At 43.7% G+C, this 17,893-nt stretch overlaps 1 protein-coding gene across 1 annotated transcript in view; it reads right to left on the reverse strand.

The window, feature by feature from the left end:
• The window catches only part of tcf7 (transcription factor 7), a 115,527-nt gene extending 97,921 nt beyond the window's left edge, over window positions 1-17,606 (reverse strand). Inside the window, exons 1-3 of the mRNA XM_084320170.1 lie at window positions 17,246-17,606; window positions 16,732-16,801; window positions 14,868-14,974 (exon numbers count right to left, since the gene is read on the reverse strand). Of these exons, the coding sequence (XP_084176296.1) occupies window positions 14,868-14,974; window positions 16,732-16,801; window positions 17,246-17,428 (360 nt within the window). The 5' untranslated portion in view covers window positions 17,429-17,606. The remainder of the gene's footprint in view (window positions 1-14,867; window positions 14,975-16,731; window positions 16,802-17,245) is intronic.
• Window positions 17,607-17,893: the final 287 nt, after the last annotated feature.

Consider the following 17,893-nt stretch of genomic DNA (forward strand, 5'->3'; position numbering starts at 1 on the left):
CCATCCATCTCTGCACCGGAAAGAAAGAAGTGGATGAATAATTACAGGTGGAAACACCTAGAGGGCTTTTAACAGGTTTTTTTCCCCCTCTTTCTTATTTCTTCTGACGATTATATTCTTTTTAAACGTTTCCGCCTCTTGGGAAAGTCTTCAGAACAAGTGTCTCTTCACCACCTCAAAGCCCCGAGGACCCCTTATCGACATGGGTGTTTTACCCCTACCCCTCTCTCTTTACGCTTGTCTCTCTTTCCCCTCTCTATTAAACCTTTCTCTTTACCTCTTCTCTCTCTCTCTCTCTAATGTTCTCTTCCTCCTTCTCTCTCTCTCTGTCTCGCTCTCTCAGTCATTTCCTGCCTCGGTCTGTCCTTGTTAAAGCCTCTAACGCCAGCCGCCTCTCTAACCTCAAGCTCAGAGTGCTCTGTTGTAAAAGTCATGGGGCCTCACTGTCGTTCTCCTACTGGCCACGTTCTCTGGTGGTGCCAGGTTCCCCAGTCGAGGAACCAGTCAAGTTAACACACGGTCATGTTGCTGTCCTGGTGGTTGATGTTTTCACCCTGCTGCACACGGTGGCCCGCCATGATCTGTGATGTCAGAGTACCTCTTTGGAGATACTAAGTCTATATAGGAAAGAGAAAAGAGGTACACTGACATCACAGATTGGGTGAAAATACCAACCACTAGAGACGGCAACATGACCATGTGATTATTTACTCTTTAACACTTTGGACGCCGGAGCGATATGCGTGACGTGTGGTTATGTGTGGTCAGCGACTTTGGGTAATTGAAAAGCGCTATATACGTGGCGGTGTTTGCAGGGCTATAACTATATTCTATATTATAGCTATGGATATAATACTATGGCCCATTTGACATCGAGTATCTATCGTTCAATATGAGAAAAAGAAATAATTTTGTCATCCATACATTCCCGTTTTATACCGTGGTGAATATGACTATAATTTTAGAATAATCCTGTTTAATCCCAGAGAAAACGACGCTATGCAGGCAGGGCACGAAATTAACTTTTTGACTCACCGGCCAGTGGCGGGTAGATGGGAAGAATCTATCCGCCAAGCATATTTCTTACCTGCCACATTTTTTTTGATTAAAAATATATATATATATATTTTATATAACATTTTATTTTTTTAATAAAATATATATTATATAATCATACTTGTAGTTGGATTATCTGCGAGACATCGCCACCACGCAATAAGTCAAAATGCTCGCTATCTGCAAACAGCTCCACTGTCTGTGTGTATTATACTTGAGTAGCCTCCAGCTCCAGCAAGGATTCTCCGGCGCTACAGCTAGACCCTATATTCAGCTAGACCCTACATTCAGCATGCAAGGATTCCCCGGCGCTGCAGCTGGACCCTATTGGTATAATGTTACGGTTCTTTGGTCAAATCACATTCAACATGCCCTCAGCTAGAATACGCATTGAATCAATGTTATAAGACATTGATATCAGGAGCTACTGCTAGCCCGCTAGATAACGTTAAGACAATTTAGTTTACTGGGACATATAGAGCTAACGTGAGCTAGCTAACGTGAGCTAGCTAACGTGAGCTAGCTAACGAGGGAACGGAGGTATTATGCACTCGAGTCGACTATTGCTGGAGCATTTGTTGATATCAGCAGCTATCAGTAGCTAGCCAGCTAGAGACCGTTAGACAATGCCTCGTCATGTATTAAACTAAAAGTGAATAGTTGACTGGGTCATCGTTTAAACAGTAACGGTAGCTCATGGAGGTCCGCTCTAAGCTAGCTAGTTTTTTTTCAAAATAAGAGTATCATACGAACCGAATGTTGCTAACTGCCGGAGCCATCGATATTATGACTGGAGATGCGCTTGCGGCGGAAATGAGACCTGCACAGATTTTAAAAATAAGAGTATCGTTATGAACTTGATTGATTGATTACACGCCACACGGCGGGCAGACCTCTCAGTGGGAGGCGCCAAACGTAAAAACTGAGCGCCAATGGCGCTTGGCGGGCTCTAGTTTCGCCCCCTGTATGCAGCAATACGTGCAATTCACTAAAACGTTGTAATTTCTCGCCTGTACACGCCACTGTTTTGAAATCTATATTATCGGTATTATGTTTCATCATGAATGCATGAAAGGGTGGGGGGGGGGGGGTCTTTTTTTTGATGCTTTGATCGTCACCAACGGCACACGTTGTGGAGTAAAATACACACATATATTGTGATCGAAGTGAAATCATGGTTGGATCACAGCAGGATTGATATCATATAGGCCTTACCTTCACTAGGATGTGCCCCAAAAAGAATATTCCAATTATCTGATCGCGAGTCTCAGTATTGGTGTCGATCGTGTCGCCAACATAATCCGCCACACATCATGGACCGAGAGCAATTCACGTTTCTCAATCCGATCGGGACAACCGGTCCCCTTGCCCGACCAATAGAAATCCCACCGGAGACCTCTGATCGAGCCACAGGCCAAGATATCATGTTTCAAAGGGTGCTCGATACTGCCACTTGGGTGGATGCGGCCGGTATTGCACATTGGCATTCTCAAACTGAGTCCCCATGTTAACCTAAGGCTGGGCGATATGGCAAAAAATCATATCGCGATAACGATATGATAATGTTATCATATTTCTCGATATCGATAATAATTGAAATTGAAGTATAAAAAAAAAAAAAAAAAAAAAAAAAAAAAAAAAAAAATTAAACAACGGATGTATGTTTATTTTGCAGCAATTCTTTTTCGTTGCCGCCATCTTTAGTGTTACATCCCCTCACACTCCAGTTCTCAGGCTGCAGCTGGTTTAAAAGCGAAAGTAAACCGGCTTCTCTGCTGGCTGTGGCTCCAGGGGAGTTGAACAGTTCTGGCTCTGCTAGTTTATTTTCGATCTTTTGGCGCTTTTTTGGTGGACAAACCACCACACATGTGCACTGTGACTCGTGACTGGAGTCTAGTTCTGCTAGCACACATAGCCTACTGTGTACAGACGGTTTCAAAATGTATTTTAAATTAGAAGGCAAACAAAATAAATGGACAAGAGAAAAATAAATCTCAATTTGGTCAGTATTGTCATTTGGACAAGCAAAGCCATTACTTTAAGTTGCAGGCAAGAAAGACAAGTCTGTCCACTGTCTCTGGTTTAAAAAAAATATATATAAAAAAAATTAACGATATTAAAATATATCGCGATATTTATCGTTATCGTTATATCGCCCAGCCCTATGTTAACCCAGATGTCCGTGTGTCTGTAATGAATGGAAATATCGAATAAAAGAAATAACGATGAAAACCCGACTATACTCGGGTTTTTGGGGGTCCTGGTGCTGAACGTTCGGCGAGTTAACCCGAATGGCGTCCAAAGTGTTAAAAAGGTGCACCGTGCAGTTTCACAGGAGGGTGATTTTTTTTTACATTTGCAGGGGCTGCAGTTAATTTCCAAAACATATTTTATGTAATTCTATACATGTACAGTTATTCTATCTTACGCCATCACGAATCAAAAACAAATAATTTTGAGACACCGTGAAACAAACATAAACCTATAATGTGTTTGTAAACAAAATTGCAGAGCCCTGCCTTTGTAAACAATGGAACAGAGGACCAGTAACTTTTCAGGCAGCGTCCTAGCTACAATCAGATCCCGACCCTTAAAAACGTTGAGATGTACGTTTTTGTTTTGTACAATATTCTCTCTGAATTTCAGACACCGCGTATATACAATAACAACATGCAGATTCACAGTCTGAACATCAAAGAATCTTGACTTGACTTTTTCCATTTCTGGCTGTGAGCCGTAAACACACACCATCCCTACTAGAGCCTCATTTCACTCAATAATCTCACTCTTAACACAATAATTAACAGTTAGCATTTGTCTTTTGTTTTCTCTCTGTCTCTCTCTCTCTTTCAATAATCTCTCACGCACTTACACAGTTCACAACAATGAACAGCTCAGAGTCTCCCTCTGCCCTGTGTGTGTGTGTGTGTGTGTGTGTGTGTGTGTGTGTGTGTGTGTGTGTGTGTGTGTGTGTGTGTGTGTGTGTGTGTGTGTGTGTGTGTACATAGTCGTTTCCCTCCTCCCTCTTCTTCTTCTTCTAGGATTGCTCACATTCGTGGAACTCAAAAGCTGCTTTTCCTTAGAGCAGGCAGCTGGGCTTCTTATCGTAGCCAGTCAGAGGGAGATAGTCCCAGGGCGGGCTCAGCGTGGAAGGGGCCCGGGGCCCCGTTAAGAGCGTGGGATTAGGAGGGCCTAAATCCGTGTTGCTACCATTGTTTACCCAGGGATCTAGAGGCTGGATGAGTAAAGCCTTGTCGACACCGGCGCACAATGGAAGACAAGGAAGTGGGAGATCCTGGAGACTCAAACACGCAAGATCCTCCCTTGATCTGGGAGGGATTAAGAGAATAGAGATGGGGAGGGAGGGAGGAGAGCGGGGATACGAAGAGAGAGAGAGAGAGAGAGAGCATGACGAAAGGATAGGGAAGTGAGAAAGAGAAGGAGAGGGAGAGGAGCAGAGAGAGTGATAGAAAGAGGGAGAGATGGAAAGAAAAGTTGCTGCGTTTCGGCCCCAAAATACCTGGAACTTTTAGTCCCAGGAACGAATTGGAACTAAAAGGTTCGTTCAGCTCATTGTTGTCTTTGTTTCCACCGCGGTCAAAATAACCGTGAAGATTAGGCAAATTAGTCCACTGACTAAAGACTCAATCAGGCATCCCGGTGTCTCAATAATACTGGAAGGGCAATTTTCTCTGATCAGATCTTCGCGATCAGGGTTAAATGAACAGATCCCCGCGTCTTCTTTTGCCGTAATATTGATCCTCACATTGAACAGGAACAAATCAAATCAAATCAAATCAAATCAAATTTATTTATAAGGCCCGACAACACACGTTAATGTCCCCATGGGCCGTACAGGTCTTTAAACAAGTCAAGAAGAAAACATAACAATAAGTCAAGAACAGAACAAGAACACCATAAGGTTCAATTTTTTTTAGATGAATACAAATAAATGAAAGAATGCAAGCACTCCCAGACATACCCCACGCGAAGGTAAGGAAAAACTCACTAAAACCTAACAATAGGGAAAAACAAGCAAGCAACATACGGCACAAAGCACTGGCAACTCACAGAGTCCAGACGACTCGTAGTATATTTCCAAAACGGGGCTTTGTAGATTGTTTGGAGTGCAAATCACTCTCTCTGCGCCCCGGTTTGAGTTCCAAGTTCTGTTTCCTGGTTGGTACGATCACAGTGGCCTAGTAATAAGCAACAGCAAACTTTTAATTCCCTGCAAACGTAAGACTGTTCTGACAGCACAATATTGATGGACATGCTAAGTAATGAAGATGCGTCTCCTGTTTTGTGCATGAGATTCAATGCACAACAAATTCTAGAACTACATTTTTTATTTAAATAATTTTATTTACCCAGGGTAGGTTTGCTGAGCACAGAATGCTCTTTTTCAGCCACACTCAGACATTTATATATATATATATTCACACCTGGGAGCTGCCCAGTACAACCACAGTCTGACACTGTTGGCCACTGAGCAGATCCACTGGGGAGAAGTTGTGGGTTTAAGTGCCTTGCTCAAGGGCACTTCAGCGGTTGGTACTGAGGGATTCACTTCCCCCGCCCCCAGATTTTTTCCCGGCAGGAATTTCAATAATTGGCTCATTTCAATAGCCAGCAGCCATAGTGACATTATCATTGGAATGTTATGTTCTAAAAAAAGAAATAAATCTAATCTCACGTGTGAGATATATCGCACACCTGAAGGGGTTAAGGGAAGGTTTTGCGTGACATTAGGCATCGAGTTTCTCTCACTGTGAGGTGATTTTCTCCCCGTGAGACATCGTCAGAAAAACAAAATCCCCCCCAGATATCGGCACTATACTTAGCGCGGCGAGTGTTGAGAGCGCCTGAAACACTACAGACCGTCTGGAGAGAGGCTTCCTCTTCAGAGAGCGCCTCGCTGCTGCTCTGTAACGTCTCCTTCATGCTGGCACCACAGCGGCCACATCACAAGCGGGTTTCACTGCCTCTCTTTCTGTGACTACTGGCCTACATTTGCATTAGGGGACAAACAAATGGAATATAGCGCAACAACAAGTGAGCGAGTGCTTCGTAGGCGGAGGGGCGCGCAGGCGGAGGGGCGCGCAGGCGGAGGGGCGCGCAGGCGGGAGCGCGAGGAGGACCGTGAACTCTGCGCTGCAGCTCGGCCCCGAGGGAAGCAACACACTTTTAGCTACAGTGCAGGAATGTATTTGAATGTATTCCATACTATCGGGTATAATAATACTAGTGTTGTCACGATACCAACATTTTGACTTTGATACCGATACCAGCCTAAGTATCACGATACCGGTTCTAAAACGACACCACGGCAAAAATTATTAATATAGTATGTGAGAGAGAGAGAGAGAGAGAGAGAGAGAGAGAGAGAGAGAGAGAGAGAGAGAGAGAGATAGAGAGAGAGAGAGAGGGGGGGGGGGTTGGGGCTCAGCCCCTCCCATTCCTCACTTAACTCTACCCAGACTCCAAGATATTCTAAAAGTATCAATAATACTAATAGTATCACAACACCTTTCTACTATCTGTGTATCGTGCAACCCTAGTATATACTCTATGTTTATATACTCTACGTACGTTCTTCAAAGAGTCCTAAACAAATTCATGTAAAATATGCCTTTTTTGGAACTTTAAAAAAGAAAATATCAAGTCACATTTTACTCCCAACATTTATAGACATTACAAATGTAAACAGCCAGTGTACAGCCTCATGCTGTCAGGACTTGAGTCAAGGGCTTGGGCGGGGGAAATCTTTAGTCTCAATAAATCACTAATATAAACAAAGTCAGTATCTGGGGCCGTACTACAAACACAGACTGAGACTTTAATATAAGCTATTGGTGTTTTTCACAATTCTTCAGACATGCAAACAAATTATTAGTCTACCAATCACACTAAGAGTACAGTCTGTATTCAGTATACGAATACAGGAATACGTGCTAATTCCTGATAATGTCTAACATATGGCAAAGTTGGCAAACACATAAAAGTTGAATAAGTTATGACTATTCGGTCATAAGAACGATAGAATCATTATCAAAGGATTGTCAAAGACCCAAACCACCCCAAACGGTTTCAGCTGATGCCGCAAACGGTACAGCAGCCTCAGACTAGAGAGAGAGAGAGAGAGAGAGAGAGAGAGAGAGAGAGAGAGAGAGAGAGAGAGAGAGAGAGAGAGAGAGAGAGAGAGAGAGAGAGATTCTAATTGGGAGTGAAAGTTCTTCCACTGACTGGGGTTTGACTTCTTGAGATGACAGAGAGACAGAGAGACAGCCTCTTGTACTGATCCCCTCAAATTAAACACTGTCTGCTGCTAATCCACCAGCATCACACACACACACACACACCACCACCAGCACCTGCCCTGGCTAACACACACACACACACACACACACACACACACACACACACACACACACACACACACACACACACACACACACACACACACACACACACACAACATGCCACAAACTGGCTACACACACATACACACATATGCGCGTACACACACACACTATACGCTACAGACCTTAGAAAATACAAACACACACATGCCCAGACACACACACACACACACACACACAATGTGCCATGACATGACCCACGAGCCTTAACAAAATACACACACACACACACACACACACACACACACACACACACACACACACACACACACACACAACATGCCACAAACTGGCTACACACACACACACACACATATGTGCGTACTACACACACACACTATACGCTACAGACCTTAGAAAAATACAAACACACACATGCCCAGACACACACACACAATGTGCCATGACATGACCCACGAGCCTTAACAAAATACAAACACACACACACACACACACAAACAAAAAGCACAACAAACTCTGGCTACACAAACAGACTATGCACCACAAACCCTGGCTGAACATGCAGAAACGCACACACACACACAATGCCGCTAACCCCTGCTTAAGTCTTCATTCTGAGAGTGGGAGCTATAGCCTAGATCCCACAAATCCCTTCCCTTAGCCACTTCCTCTAAAAAGGATAGCTGATATCTACATTAATAAAACAAGGACCACAATACACTTCCATGTCCCAATAAACAGTGTAATGTGGCTATTATCACTCTCTCGGATTAGTGTGGAACACGCCTCGCGCCGCAGCCTCTCCAGCATTTTGTTCCTTCAAAAACAAACAAATAAACAAACAAAAAATACTTCTGAAAGGAGATTAGAAGTGCTTTTTTTTAAGCGAGATTCTTTTGAAGACTGGTGGTAACAGTAATGCCACAATAATAAGGAGTACAATTTAATCGTCTCGGGGTAAAGAATCTGTTAATTAGACAATCTGGTTAGTGAGGCCTTTGAACTCAGCAAGAACATGTAAATCCTTTTGGTAAAAAAGAAATCCCCGCTTTTTGTTCACTTTTTATCCTCAATAGTTTAATGCTCCTATTCTATCGGAACGGCAACCCCCCACCCCCAGATAGTGGAATCAAAGTCATTTATTTTACGACAAGGACATTGTGAATAAAACAATTCTGGGAGGCCCACCGCACGAATCATAACCATATATATATATATATATGATTAAAGCTGAAGGCAAAACAACGAATTAAAGAGCCACTATGTCGTTTTTGGGAAGAAGAAAAAAATTACCTCTAGAATAATCAAGTTACAAGCGCTTATAACCTGCTTCTTATCTGAACATAAATCCATGAAATGACCATTAGAAAGTTGACTCAACATTAACCATCGAAGATGCTTCTTTGCATGGTAAATGTGATGGGAGGGCAGGACACCGCGGCCAAACAGATCATTTCTAGCTTCGTACACATGTTCCAGTGGATCCAGGTCTTTCCAATTTGGGACACTTTATTAATTCAATTCTAAAGATGTATCACACACTATTTTGACTTTTCAGAAGTTTGGAATAGTCCGGCAGTGGTTAGTACTGTTGTTCTCTCCCTGTTGTTCTCCCTGTTGTTCTCCCTGTTGTTCTCCCTGTTGTTCTCACTGTTGTTCTCCCTGTTGTTCTCCCTGTTGTTCTCAATGTTGTTCTCCTTGTTGTTCTCACTGTTGTTCTCACTGTTGTTCTCCCTGTTGTTCTCACTGTTGTTCTCACTGTTGTTCTCACTGTTGTTCTCCCTGTTGTTCTCACTGTTGTTCTCACTGTTGTTCTCCCTGTTGTTCTCACTGTTGTCCTCACTGTTGTTCTCCCTGTTGTTCTCACTGTTGTCCTCACTGTTGTTCTCCCTGTTGTTCTCACTGTTGTTCTCACTGTTGTTCTCTCCCCATTGTTCTCCCTGTTGTTCTCCCTGTTGTTCTCACTGTTGTTCTCCCTGTTGTTCTCACTGTTGTTCTCACTGTTGTTCTCCCCATTGTTCTCCCTGTTGTTCTCACTGTTGTTCTCCCTGTTGTTCTCCCTGTTGTTCTCACTGTTGTCCTCACTGTTGTTCTCCCTGTTGTTCTCCCTGTTGTTCTCCCTGTTGTTCTCCCTGTTGTTCTCCCTGTTGTTCTCCCTGTTTTTCTCCCTGTTGTTCTCCCTGTTGTTCTCCCTGTTGTTCTCCCTGTTGTTCTCACTGTTGTTCTCACTGTTGTTCTCCCTGTTCTCACTGTTGTTCTCCCTGTTGTTCTCCCTGTTGTTCTCACTGTTGTTCTCACTGTTGTTCTCTCCCCATTGTTCTCCCTGTTGTTCTCCCTGTTGTTCTCCCTGTTGTTCTCAATGTTGTTCTCCCTGTTGTTCTCCCTGTTGTTCTCCCTGTTGTTCTCCCTGTTGTTCTCCCCATTGTTCTCCCTGTTGTTCTCCCTGTTGTTCTCACTGTTGTTCTCTCCCCATTGTTCTCCCTGTTGTTTTCCCTGTTGTTCTCCCTGTTGTTCTCCCTGTTGTTTCCCTGTTGTTCTCACTGTTGTTTCCCTGGGTTTCCTCAACAAAGACATGCATGCTAGGTACACACTCCTGACATTGTCCTTGACCAAGGTACTGGCATTACCACTGGAGTTGGTCCCCGGGCGCCGTACGTAAACTACAGTATGTGGTTTAAAGGGGAATGCCACCCGTTTAAAGAATCCACATGTTTCTTCCTGTGGCCCGGGACAGTTCAGTCAATATTTGTGAACACGCACCACTCTGTGCTAACGCTTGAAGTCAGAGATGTCTATGGAGAGAGAACCCTCCAATCAGTGATGTCACTGGGGTGTAAAACCTGGGGCTGCTCCATAGACAATAAATGGGGCTCTGACTTTATGAGGTAATGCAATTATTGTGTGAGCTCTTTTACACCTGAATGAGCTTTTAATTTGGGCTCAGACCTTCTTGCAATGCTAGAATATAAACCTCAATATGGGTGTAAGAGCTCACACAAACATTTTATGGCCTCACAGTCAGAGCCCCATTCATTGTTTATGGAGCAGCCCCAGGTTTTACATCCCAGTTACATCACCGATTGTAGGGTTCTCTCTCTGATTTCTAGCTCCAGGAGAGGGTGGTTCACAAATACCGACTGATAGTCTCCTACGAATTCCGATATATTATACATGTTTGCTACAGGGGGGGGGGGTTAAGATAGAGCCAGAAAGGCAAACAGACAGACAGACAAATGGAAACACACATCACCTTGTCCTATATATAAACATCACAACCCAAGACAAGAACACTAACCATCCCAGGAAAACTAAACAGCGCCCCCTCCCCCTCTCTCTCTCTCAGGCTCCCAGGCATATAGTTTCCCATCCATCTCCCTCCCTCCATCCCCCCACTCCTCCACCCCTCCTGCCATAATCACCCCCTATACCTCAGCCTTTCAAGTGGCAGGTAGATGCGGGGGCCAGATATGCTCCCACTCCGCCATACCACACCAGAGGGCTAATTACAAGGGAGAGGGAACGGCAACAAGTGAGCATTGTGTGTGTGTGTGTGTGTGGAGCCTCAAAGACTCATAAGGACACACACAGGGGGGAGAAGAAGAAGACGAAGAATAAGAAGAAGATGAAGAAGAAAGTGATCTTTACACTCTTAGACCTTCAAGATGACACCAGCCATGGTGGAGGAGAAGGAGAGAGGAAAGATAAGAAGAAGGGAGCGAGAGAGGCCAGATTCAGATGGCAAGAGGAAGGAGGTAGAGGGGAAAAAGTGGAGACACATTGATGATCTCTAGACATACCATTACACTTGCTCACCGTGTGTGTGTGTGTGTGTGTGTGTGTGTGTGTGTGTGTGTGTGTGTGTGTGTGTGTGTGTGTGTGTGTGTGTGTCTGAGACACCGCGCCGGATGTCAGGCTATAGCCGTGTTATGCAATGAACAAAGCTATGAAAGAGAGACGTTGTCGGCGGCTGGTTAAGGTTTCAAAGGGCTTTTGTTTGTAGGTAAATATGAATTCACTTCCCTTTATGTCCTAAATCATATTTGGAGGGCTGGTAAGAATCAGTTCAAGTGCTTTTTGCACAAGTGATCGTGTGGGGGATCTTCATTTAGATGCAAAGCCGATGCCTAGTTTAATGCGCGGACACGCCCACAAGCACAAGCACACACACAGTTAGTGTAAAAAGGTGGCCCCAAAAGTGGTTTAGGCTTTGTAAAAAAAATATATATATACATATATATATATCATAATAATAATATTCACAAGCTGCTGTTACAGTAATTACTGTATTTTGTGTTAACGGTGTGGTAGAACCAGCTTTCCATAAAAAAATCTACCTTTATTGTGCATAATATAAATTCCTACTTTGTTGCGCCTTGTCTTGACCTATAGATCTTGCAAATGTCTTGGTGATGTCTAGTCTTAAAAGAGCCGTCCACTGTAGCAAACTGTTGTACTTAATTTCATCCAACCCCCAGACCAGTTGTAAACAGCAGCGTTTCTATCCCTCTCTCTCTCTCTCTCTCTCTCTCTCTCAACCAAATGGTTGTTATTTTGTCTCAGAGACAGATAACCGTGTTATTATGAGGTGCTTAAGGAATATTAACAAATGCTGTTTTATTCCCTACTATTCACTGCATGTAAACTCTCCAGCCCAGGGACCACACACACAAAACAGAAACATCTCTGGGACCTGCATCGGTCCCCAGACCTACATTTTTACAAACCGTGATTTAGCGAGTGATAAAACTTCATTCCTCATTCACACGTTGACACAAAACAGATGGAAAACTTGATGCAAAACGGCGGGTGACCATGACGACAAGTTTAATCGTATTTCAACTTCAAATAGAGGAGCGCAAACATATAAACGAGTTGTGTTTTTTTGTGGCTTGTACACCGTCTCTTACCATGTTATGACCATCGTTTCCTTTTATGAGCAAGTAAATAAATGAAAAAGGGGGGGGGGGGACTGTTGGTTTAAAGCCAAAATCGGAACATTCTCGTAAAGTTCTCTGCTGATCTCTGCAGTGCTGTGAGCACGGTGATCTCGCTGATCTCAGACAAGCTTTCCTCCTCCTCCTCAATGCGGTGCTGTGTGGCGCGATGTCGAATCGCGGGCCCCGCGTCAGTGGAATTCGACGTGAAACGGGGCCTCCTCCTCTGCTCCCGGGACGTCGGCCGGGAGAGAGGGCTGGAGGAAGACATGCCGACTGTCCCCCGGGGGAGTAATAAAAGTAGCTAGCTATCTCTAGACATCTTCCTCCCGCGGCCTGGCAGGATCACGGCACATACCCCGAGCGCTCGCAATGTCGCAGGTTCATAATCTGGCCAATGACCTTTGGTCCCGCCGCGTGGACTCCGGGGAGAATAATAATAATAGTGACAGCTAACGGGGGAATCCGAACGATTCATGAAACTTAAAATACATAAAGAAAGAAAGAAAAGGGAGGCATGTCGTGTGTCAGACGCGGTCGACTGCAAGTCCTCGGAGCGAGTCCCGTCAGGACAGCTTCCACTGTCAATTCTGTCAATTCAGAAAGTGCAATTTTTGGTAAATTGACACGCGTGCCTTTGTTCCTCGTATTGTGGCGTGAACAGGGTGTTGTTGTAAGAGGTTAAACGCATCAGACAGTGAACGTTGTCCAGGTTGTGACTGTAGCGTCTAAATATTCATGGGTGTAATCACAACAACACGCATGCAAACACACACACACACACACACACACACACACACAGACACACACACAGACACACACACACAACATAACGGGGGTAAGCAGAGCAACCAGAAACCTTCATTAGAAAGAAATGGGAGTTATGATTAAAACAATAAAAGCACTTAAGTCATGAAAGTAGCTGTAAAATCACATCCCAAAATATAATGTGTGACTTACTTATGTTTTTCTATTTTAGAATGTGTGGGCAGTCTGCATGGCAGTCAAAGGAGCATAACAAGGGTCACACTGAATAGTAGTAAAGCAGGGAGGACAACTAAACCACTTAGTTTAAACGTTAGATGCTAACCTACCTACCAGCACCAAAACACAAGGAAGCCAGAAGTAATGGGGGGGGGGGGGGATCACATCCCTTCAACTGGATGCCATGTTCTCCATAACATCTCTGTTAACCAAACCAAATAACTCTCCTACCAAATGACACCAGCGAGGAAGTTTCAGCACAGTCTCAGACTGAGGGGTTCTAGCCATGCTGGTCTCACAGTCTGGCACAATTTCAACAATGAACGCATGTATGTATCTTTATCTTTATCTTTATCTTTATTACGGATCCCCATTAGTCATCACCGCAGCAACAACTAGTCTTCCTGGGGTCCACACACAACAAAAACAGTACATACATACATAACATTATAGTAGCATACATTTAAAAATATATTCCAATATTCCTACATATAAAAATATAAAAATATTTCCAAATAGCATTACAGTACACAAACAGAGTATCAGATCACAGAAAATACAATAAAAGGGATTAAACTCTCAGACAGTCATATCTTTACAGTGTAAACTACAGTATCTGTGTTTTTCTTTAATGTAAACTAATTTCTTTTTCTCTCAATGCTCTTTTCAAATTATTTTTAAAACTTATCTTACTGGTTATCTGAGTAAGATGTACTGGCAGTTTATTCCAATATGACATGGCTCTATATAACACAGTTTTCTTTGCTGCATTGGTTTTTGGTAGTAGCAGTGTGAACGTTTCCCTACAGGCATGCCTAGTATTATACTTATGTCGATCATGTGTACATGTTAGCTGTGAATACAAACAGATAGGTTCTCTTGAGATATATATATTCCTCATGAACAAGATCAGGCTGCACTCCAGTCTGTCTTCCACCTTCAACCACAACAGCTTGGTATGCATCCCCTCCACACTGTTTCTCATGTATGTATGTATGTATGTATGTATGTATGTATGTATGGATGTATGCACCAATCCACCATTGGTTCAGTGGCGACCCACCGCACAGTGAAGAACACTGTTACCGTCGCTAAACCCAACATGAATTCTAACGCATTCTATGAAAAACAAACATGAATAAATTAAACATAAACATTTTCGTAAAAAAAGTAAACAAATATTAAGCTAATGTTTCAAATGTGTGCCTTTATCATGAAATTATACACACACACACACACACACACACACACACACACAAAACTAAGAAATGTTTTAAGGTAAAGATCAGAGGTAGGATAAGAGAAACTGCCACAGAGCCACTCCGACCTGCACTACAAGCCAAACTGGGACCTATAAACAGGGTGCCGGCAAGGGACTCAACCCCCCCCCCCCCCACCTCCTCCAAGCCACCACTGCTACAAACCACTACAGGACAAACATGGTGTACTATCTATGACGTGGCCAGTGTGCTGCAGTCGGCGACAGAAAGAACTTGAGAGGTGGACTTACAGACGGTGAGACTGAGCTGTTGGGGAGGTATGGGTCGGGCAGCATCAGAAAGGGGTATCCCGGATACGCCGTCTTGTACATCCCACCATCCTGCTGCTGCTTTAACACTGGAGAGAAGCCACACACAGAGAACACGTTAGGGAAAACAACGTTTAAAAAACGCTGTCATTACAAAAGAAACACCTGTATACCCATTTAGGAGGGCGTCCATCGGCTCTCCCCAAAAGCCCGAATTACACACGATTTGGGATTTTTAATTTAAAGGTGATTTTTGTGGTGTTGAAAGCCTTGGAAATGACATGGTGAGAATGGCGGTGCACACTGTAAGGTTTTGCAGCGACTGTTGGGCATTCACCAGCCGTTTTTTCAGGGGGAAATCCAGCGCCGAAAAACCCCCTGTTTGATCCCATTGCAGGGGAGAGTGGAGGGACAGATGGGGGGAGAGGAGATTCAACCCCATTGCATGTGTCCAATGAGCCCACTGATCTTCTGGGACCCCCGTGCGTTTAAAAAGTGTTTTTTAATTTGTTTTGTTTGTCTTTTGACGAATGGACTGATGGATAGACAGTTGTATCATCAACTAACTGCCGGTGACGGCTAAAAAGCTAACAAACTGAACTGAAGTACACGTTACATCCTTTTGGAGACCAGGGGCTGTCACACTTTATAAAAGGACAAAGGTGTCACAACAGCCCCCTGACCTGGTGACAAGTGTCATCTTCTATAGCCTGTGTGTTGATGAAGCATTTACATTTACATTCAGTCATTTAGCTGACGCTTTCATCCAAAGCGACTTACAAATTGTGAACAGCATGTCAGCAGGAGGGGTAAATCATCTCCGGCAGCTAAGGGTCAGTGGCATTGTTTGGCAAATAGTGTCAAACTTGAGTGTCACTAATGGTCTCTGCTGCTCATGTTGAAATGTCACAGTACCACGTAGCACTGTGTCAGCTATAACCACGGGTCGAAATAATAATAATAAGAGCTATAACCAGGTTATAAGTGGTCTGTCTGCGTGTGTGAAAGAGTCCCCTTTGAGTTTTTTTCTTTTTTCTTTTACTTTGATTATGCCCTCTCATGCCATCACATTTAAGCGACTGACATGTCAGTGAAGTGTCCTCAGCATCTTTCAGACATTCCAACTGACAAAAGCTACGGAGGATAACAGTTGACCAATTTTACCATGAAATGTTAGTAGCCTGATCCTGTGTATTCATTTGTGACAAAGGTCCACTTCATAAAGTAGACGATTCTCTGATTATATACTTGGAGAAGAATATTTTACGTGAATTCTGCATCTCCTGTATTTTGCTCCACGTGTTTTTGTATCACAAACCTGTAGCATAAACCTAATGTCAAAGTTACCTGCGGAGCCACGTTTGTCTGTTGAAAAGAGTTGTATCAGACAGGCTATACAGATAGACATAAGTAGTTGTTGTTCAGTTCAACTTCCAGGGACATATTGTCAGTGTTTGGGGAGGTTTTCTGAACTGTTCACATGTTACCAAAATGGTTGTAACATGTCTAGACGAGCAGATAAACGTTACCCCCTGCATTTCCCAGAGAGCCACGTTTACTATCTGCTTATGACAAATTCACCAAGAGAAACTTGAGAGGATATTATCACGTGTTTAGGTACAAAATGCACACAAGTTTCATTATGTTGGGCAGGTTAGACACAGTACTGAGATGGGGGGATGCTGGAGGTATAGCAGCACAAGTACTGTATCACCTGAAACAACGCAGCCATATTATAATGCCATAACTTATGATCATGGTATCCGATGCATATAATAAGGCTCTGCCACTTAAGCTATTTATGTGAGAGTATGCAGTCTTCTTATATAGCGGACGTTTCTCTTACCACCGTCCAGATGCTCCCGGTGCTTCTCGATATAGCCCCTCTGTTCGCTCTGCTGTCCCCGCCTGACCGCCTGGAAGGGACCGGGGGACGGATGACAACAAGTTCATCAATGAATGAATGAAAACTTTATTTAACAGATTGCAGAATGGGTACAAATACAGTACGGCTCAATACACACAATTGTTAAGGGGATGATCATGCAGACCAGAGAAAGACGTTTGTCTTGTTTACATCAGGGTCCCCCATTTTTCAATTCATAGTGACATTTATGACATACTCAACATACATGACATAGGGACATACATGATGACATACAGGTATTTAGTCAACACAGTAAGAAAGAGACACATGGCAGAAGTTATCCAACAAGAACCGTGTTTTCAGCCACATGAACAAAAAGCGACATAAGTTATCTTTCTCTCACACAGACACGCGCGCACTCTCTCATACACACGCACGCACACACACAGACAGACAAGACACGCGTGCGCTCTCTCTCTCCGCTGCTACCTACCGCTGCGTTCGGACTTTGATTTATTTCCGATTCGTTCACCAGAGACGACTTGAGGTCAGCCAAGTCTCTTTCTGTGAACGCGTTTTCTTGTATTTTCTCCTCTTGCTCGCCTTCATCTTTGAAGGATATCATCTCATCGTTGGCTCCCAGGTCGTCCCCTCCGCCGCTGCTCAGCTGAGGCATGTTGCTCTCCTCCAGAAAACAAAAAATAAATAAATAACAGACGTAAAAATCAGCGGTGGCGCTCCCTTTGATCTTCTTCTGGGGGAAACTTTCTATTAAATCTCCTTAGTTTCGGAAACGCTCCAGAAAGGACAAAAGGGTAAGGAAACAAAACAAAAACTCAACTCTCTGCTGTGTGTAGTGGCCACGCAAGTTGATAGAGGGCTAATGTTTCCCTGCAGCAACAAACAGAGAATTTGAGCTGAAGACAAGGCGAGGACTCCCAACATCAAAGGGCGCCGACTGGGTGATTGACATATTCAATGACTTGTTGGGGGTTGTACAATTGTTTCAGCAGAGAGCTCCGGCTCTTAAAGAGACATCACCTCCGCGGCGAGGCTGCTTGGCATTATTCATGACTTGTAACACTTCGTCTTGGGATAAAGTTGTAGTCATCCCCCTTTCCCTTCCCCTCTTTTAAACAAA

Source organism: Notolepis coatsorum, assembly GCF_963971535.1.
Source record: "Notolepis coatsorum genome assembly, chromosome: 8".
Taxonomy (NCBI): domain Eukaryota; kingdom Metazoa; phylum Chordata; class Actinopteri; order Aulopiformes; family Paralepididae; genus Notolepis; species Notolepis coatsorum.